This window comes from Morus notabilis, unplaced genomic scaffold, assembly GCF_000414095.1.
Source record: "Morus notabilis unplaced genomic scaffold, ASM41409v2 Scaffold404, whole genome shotgun sequence".
In the NCBI taxonomy this organism is placed as follows: domain Eukaryota; kingdom Viridiplantae; phylum Streptophyta; class Magnoliopsida; order Rosales; family Moraceae; genus Morus; species Morus notabilis.
Window position 1 is genome coordinate 213,751 of NW_010362549.1, and position 7,251 is coordinate 221,001.

Genomic DNA, 7,251 nt, shown 5'->3' on the forward strand with positions numbered 1-7,251 from the left:
ATAAATATAATATCTTATAATATTAACTATGATATATTATAATATACGTATATAATTATAATATATTATATTATATGTTATAAGATATAATTATATTATAATATAATATTAATTTATAATATTCAAGGGTAACGATGGAAAAGAAAATTAGAAGGGAATGGGCATTCCTCTTATGTGAGGAAGGAATGATGATTCACCCATTTGATGGAAAAGTCATTCCATTTTGAATGGCCATTCTTTTTCCTAAAACTAACCAAACATGAGAATGAACTTTGATTTCTTTCCATTCCCCCAACCAAACACACCAGCATGTATCTGTATGTCTACATGCTTTATGTGAGCAAACAAACAATCTGTGAGTGCCTAAATACCGACACAGTTTAATGTAAATTTGGTAATGATCATGTATACACCATATTATACATATGTGTGCGTGCGTGTGTATCAGCATTTTTTTTAGGGGAATGTCCAATACCAATAGTTACGTGCAACATATATCATCTTATCTTCAACTAGGACTATAATTAATTTCAAGTAAAAAATAATAATAATAAAGAAAAAAGAGAAAGAGAAAAAGAAAAAGAAAAGCTGTATGATCATTGATCATCCCATGGGAGACAAATTAAGCTGAAAAATAGTACACACTAATTAATAATCCAAGGGGACCGAGCTATAAATTCAGATCCATCGCAAATTAGGCCGAGCTCCTATCTTGTCTTGGAGCGTATTAATGTTCATACACACACACACACACACGTATGTATAGCAGTATTGTTTATCGTGATAATTAGGGTTAAAACCTCGCTACTCATAAAAAATAGGTCTCATTAGCTTGATAAATAAGACCTAATCTAATAGAACCTATTATTTTATGGATGATGAGATTTTATCCCAATAAGAATAAATATTATTTTTAATATATATCATCAAATTTTTCTATTTAAAAGAGATCGCCATAAAATTATAATTATTGAAAACTTGCCTATATATACACATATATAGCTGATCGTAGACGGTAGAATGTCATTGTCCTTGAGTGTAATTGCAAGTCCTTGGTTGATGCCATGCTGAAGACAACCATGGACATAGCCAAAGCTAGCCCACTGAGAGCTTAAGCCCCACCCTCAAAATTTATGTCTTTTTAAATCTTATATATATAATTAGATATTTTATTATACTGGTATTAATAAGCCCCACTAAACCTAATGTTATAATCTCATTTCCAAATCACAAGCCTAGTATACACTCAATAATTATACAACATTTTCAAGGCAAGAAAATTCATCAGGAACAATTGCATGTAGTACATTAATAAATATTTATTTTGATTAAATTTTATTTAGTTATTAGCCTCTATTGACAAAATTTTTTGGCTCCATCACAACGGCTGTCCTGAGTGTGGAGAATCTGTGCGGAGTTTTCCTTCTTTTTTATTTTTTATTTTAGGCTCTCTCTATATTAATTCTATTGAGTGAGTTCCTCGGGTATCTTCTGCTCTCAGAAAATAGCTAGAAATAAAAATAAAAAAAAAAGTCCAAGTATCACTTTTCACGTCTAGTTATTCCCTCGTATAATTTTTATGTTTAAATTACACTTGACACTTTCCACAACATTGTTATATATTTGAATACAAATTTTCAAATACTAGTAACATTCCTCTAGCTCGTCCAGTTTTGCTTCCATAAAAGAAAGATCGAAATACTATTAATTAGTCTATGGGGAAACTTTCCACTAACAGGTAATTATATATTATATTTTGATTTCTTAATGTTATTAATTTAACTATTTATATCTTTTAAATAGATTAGCCTTTTATTTTTTATTTATATTTAGCAATTTTGTGGTTTCTGAATATTCCTGAAATTGATTAGAGCTTTCAAAATTTAACGGAAATAATAATGTACCATATGTGTTATAAATTAAAATTTTTTTTTAAAGTAGTCACATACAAGGTGCAAATGTTATATGCCTTATGGCTTTATCAACTTTATATATGTACGTCATAGTCGTTTCATTTTTCAAAAAAAAAAAAAAGTAGAATAATCATAGGTTTCCATGATTCCATCTAGAAGATAAATCCACATAATTAAGCACATTTTTCCAGTGCTTGTTTAGTAGTTGGTACGTAGTGGTGGGGGTCCAAGATTCCAATGTCCCCAGCAAACCCAAATTATTATTCCATTTCCATTTCGTCCACAAAAGGAGGAACAGGAGTTGGATATTTTATTGAAGACAAAAAAGGCTTGCCGTCCAATTAATGTTCATACAATTAATTAGTTAATAATATTTTTTCATAACCCCCAATCCCAAACATATGCATGTACATGAATTTATTTTCCACTCGTGGGAAAATAAATCTATTGATTAACCTTTTTATAGTGTTTGGTGGGTGCATTTTCTTTCACACCTTCTTTGCCACAAACGTGGCGAACATATAATTAGCTAAATAAAAACAAAAAACTACAGTATATGTCAGGTTAAATACTTTCGTAAATTCTTATGAAATCCAATTATTACTCTAATTAAAGCCGATATGCTTTATTAGGCTAAAAAGTTTTAGCATAGCTTATCGTAACAAGAAAGTAGAATGCATCATCATCATCATCATCATCTCCACGGTAATATATTTCACAAAGGAAAAAAAAAAAAGGACCATGACCGTGATAATTAACAAGAAGCTTAAACAAATAAAAGAAATCAAAAGCTGCCGTGACAAACATTAAGCATGATTATGATCATAAGTACTTTTAATTACTGCTCTAATCTTCTGAGAAGAGCGGATTTGAGACCCTCCTGGGTCCTCATCAGTACAATTCCTTCTGGAATCTTCACAACAACGTCCTGAAGCATTAGGTCATTGATGCTGGACACACTGGCATGGTGGACTTGAAACTCTAGGTCACGCAACGCACCCATTAGCCTAGCCGATGGGTAGTTCACGTTTTCTGACTGAACCCTAATCATTGCGTCTGTTCCGATAATTTTGACCTCGATTTCGAGGCCATTAATGTTGCCGGTAACAGAATTTATATTGTTGCTCTTGTTGCTGCTGCTGTTGCTGTTGGGCGGTTTGGTTTGGTCGACCGAAGTGGTCGTGCTCTGGTTGTCCAAGCTCATGGTGTCGGCTGCCTCGAGCTTCACTTTCTTGTTGCTCTGGTCCCTCTGCAGCTGCGACTCCAAATCGTCTATCTTTGCTTTGAGCTCGTTGATGTACGAAACGGCGTCGGATAACAGTGACGCCTTGTCCATCCTCGACACGTTCGGGACCACCGCCCGCAGCGCGTAGAACCGGTGGTTCAGCTTCTCCCGCCGCTGCCGCTCCGCCTCCACGTGGTTCAGCGGCGTGTCGCGGCCGAGCCCCGGTTTCCTGCCTCGTTTCTTCGGAGCACGTTTCTCTCCGGTACTTATGTTGTTGTTGTTGTTGTTGTTGACGGTGATTAAAGGGCAGTCTGAGTCCGAATGCTCCGAGTCGACATAAGCACTATTGCCTTCTTTCTTCTTCCTCTTCTTCATCATCATCAAATCGAGGGTTTCCTTTTTCTTGATCTCGTCGGGGGAGTACTTATCCTCCTCTTGGACACCGGCTATTATGCCAATGTCCGCGAAGGATATGTTTCCGTTGAGAAACTGTATTGGCCCTGTGTCGTTTTGATTCGTATACAGATCGGACCCAAATAAGGATTTGACCTGCTGGACTAAACACCAGTTCTCCCTTATTATTTCGGAGGATCCCAGTTCTAGAACTCCGGTAGAAGTCGGGATACAGACCAAGGTCTCAATCCCATGCATTTGGGCTTCTTTGGCTCTTTCGCAATTGTAGAACTGTAGCTCATGAACGCCGGTCAACCACACCAGAGAGCCGGTGCTAAACGCCTTGCCGGGCACCCCGTCGCCCGCTAAGAACGAGCGAGTGAGGGACATGACATAGAACCACTCGGCGTCAGTGACGTCACCATTTATGGCCATGATGTTATCGATGTCGGGAAGGTTGTTGTCGTTGATGAGGGATTGGATTCCCTTGAGCATTTTCCTCCGCTCGGCGTGTATCCCGGCGGAAACGGCCGAGTAATGATTGTTGTTGTTGCTGCTGTTGCTGTTTATAGGAGATATTGTGTCTTTGACGCCTTGGAAATGGCCATCTCCCCAAGCCAAGAAGAGCCTCCCGTTGTCGTCGTTTGAGGTTTGCCAGAAAATGGCGTAGGCCCACCAATCTGGCTGGCTTTTGACGATGAACTGAAGCCTCTGTTGAAGAGTCGGTGGGGAAGCTTCATGGGTTGACAAAGAGATAAGAGAAGAAGATGAAGATGGTGAGATCATTAGGTCTTCCATATCTCTGGATTATTTGCCGAGTAATTTTAAAAGATAATATATATATCTATATATATATATATATATAATGCTTGCTTAACTTGCGTGTGTGTGTGTGAGAGAGAGGAGATTTGTCTTTCCTTTGTCTGGTTTATTTTTCTTTTTCTTTCACATAAAAAAACAATAAGTACTTGCCACATAGATAAATGAGAGAGAGAGAGAGAGAGTGTTGTGAATAATGAATCATAGAAAAGTAAGGGGTGCAAGGTGGGGGTTATATTATTATTATATATGTGTTGTGGGGATGAGAGGAAGAGGTTGAGTGTTGGTAGGTGTTGGTGGGGCCCTTATAATGGGGCCCAAATTATAAGCTGTAGGTCCTCACAATTGGGCTGCACCAGCACGTGAAATGAAAGCGAGAGGCCCAGTGACTCATAGTGGGGTCAATCTCTTTTACATGGAACAAAGTCAGTAAATGAATTTGCCCATTTAAATGAATTTGAAATGTCCATGTATTATGAATCGAGTAAATAATATTACATGAACAATTTTTCAGTCCTCTTGTCTGATCTTCTCTCCCTTTCTTTTTCTCCCTTTACGTACAATGTGTATAATAAACTTTTTTAACACCCCCCACATCAGCTGCCACTCATGCGGTCTCTTTTTCCTTTTCTCTCCTTTATCATTATTTTATTATCTTATTATTTTATCATTATTATTATTATTATTAATTATTTTCTATTATTTTGTGGTATCACCGCTCCCATCGCTGTTGTACAAACGCCTTTCCGCCTTTCCGTAAAATTATTTGGAACTTCCTTTGGCCTATATTCGTTTCTCCAATATCAATAGTTTTCCAAACAAAAAAAAAAAAAAAGGGCTTTTATAATTACATAACCCTATAGAAATGTATGTCAGTATGTGTTTGTGTTGTGTGGGTTTATTATTTATATTTATGTATACGTATATATAAATGTGTTTTTAATGATTACATTTTTATCGGTAATAACGATGGATGAATTTTTATTAGTTATGACAATGATTATATACACGTGTATGTATACATATGTGCGTGTGAAGTTACGTAAAAAGTATAATAAATTAAGAAATAATTTTAAATTCTATTCATTTTATTAATTTGAGTTTAAAATTTAAATTTTATTATTTCTTATGCAGATCCAAGTACTGCCAACAGGACAAGAAACTTAAATTAGCCATGTTCATGATGTGGTCCTGAATCCAACACTCCAGCTTCTCTAATGCCATGTTTCCGTACGTACTACATTTGCATATATTATTTTACTATATATAATATAATGTGTGTGTTTTTATAATAAACGCACATATTCTAATTAATTAATTGCTTTTAAAAATTTTGATTATAATAAACATTCACATGCTATAACTTCAGCTTAAAGGACAAGGCAATTGACTTAATTCACTTGTGAATGGGGCACCGATACTAATTAATTAAGGTTATATTGTCCTGCACTTAATTCTATCACGAGTCATATGAATTTTGGCTTATAAGCTTTGGTTCTTTAGAATAAACGGGGCTTTCTACTCTGTACTACTAGAATAACCATTATTTCTATTAGGAAAAAAAAAATCTATTTATCGATTTATGCTTAGATTTCTTAGTAATTATCTTCAGTTTCTCGTACAAGATTTTCATTCTTTGGTTCTCTGTTCTTTCCTGTTTTGTTTTCGGATGGCTTATTTCCTCCTTTGTTTTTTGTTTTTTGTATTTTTATTATTTCTTTAATAAATTTGAGGTAGGCATTCAGTATACGAGGGTACGGACTTAATTAGAATGTGTTAATCATCTCTATATCAATTATTCCTTTTCTCAGTTTTTTTTTTTTTTTTTTTTTTTTTTTTTTTTAAATTTTTTTTTTTTTTTTTTTTTTTTTTTTTTTTTTTTTTTTTTTTTCAAATCTCTTGCGTATGGTACAGACATATAATAGCATATATATCAACACAAGCAACACCTTAAGGTCGTAAGGAAACCGGAAGGTAGAATATATATGTCACTTCAACTAAACATATTTTTCTTTTCTGATGCATGTGTAACATATATATTAAACTATGTAAATTATTAGTATGACGAAATTAATGTCGAAGATTTCAACATACGTACAATAATCGGAGGTAATAAGTTTTTTTAAATACTTCAATTTGTTATGAAAACTAAAAAAAGGCAAAACTAAGAAGAAAAACTTTAGAAAGAGAAACTAGAGAGAGTTTCATTAATTTTGTGAATGTATATAAAATGAAAAGCCTTATAGTTCTATTTATTGAAAAAATTTTGGCACTATTTACTATTACGATTTATATAGTACTTACTATTTATGATTACTATTTACACATTAAAATTCTAACATGAATAATAATTTTAACGGACTTGTATAATAATTTTATTTTAAGTAGACAGTTACTATTCATAACACAATTAACTTAAGTCCCAGGTTTATATATATTACTAAATAAAGTGTTTGATTAATCAACTCCAAAATGGATTGATATCAGGCGAATGACAATTGGAGCAGTATGAACGGTTGCATTAAACGAATATATTGTCAGCAGCAATTTACGGTGTTCTATATGCCTAGCCTATACATTTAATTTAATGATTAATTATGTATAGACTTATAGTCTATCTGTTCTTTTTTCTAGCATCGATCATAATAATAATAGTAACAACAACAATTTTTATAACAGCACGTAGTAATTAATTAAAAAGAAAACATGATTTTGTATGTAATCGTTGCATATGCAGCAGTTTGTTTGTTTGTTTTTTTTTTTTTTTTTTTTTTTTTTTTTTTTTTCACACGGCCCATGTTTCTGTCTGCTTCTCTTAATTGTGCAATATTAATGCTGTTAGTTGCATCTTTCCTTTTTTTGAAAGCAATGCTGCTAGCTGTGTTGATGTATATTATTGCA

The 7,251-nt window shown here is 33.8% G+C and overlaps 1 protein-coding gene across 1 annotated transcript; it reads right to left on the minus strand.

Moving 5' to 3' along the window:
- Positions 1–2,598: 2,598 nt before the first annotated feature.
- On the minus strand, positions 2,599–4,477 carry LOC21406208 (transcription factor MYC2). Its single transcript, XM_010102376.2, has one exon. It carries the CDS (start codon positions 4,327–4,329, stop codon positions 2,752–2,754), a length of 1,578 nt encoding a protein of 525 aa, XP_010100678.1. The 5' UTR covers positions 4,330–4,477; the 3' UTR covers positions 2,599–2,751.
- Positions 4,478–7,251: the final 2,774 nt, after the last annotated feature.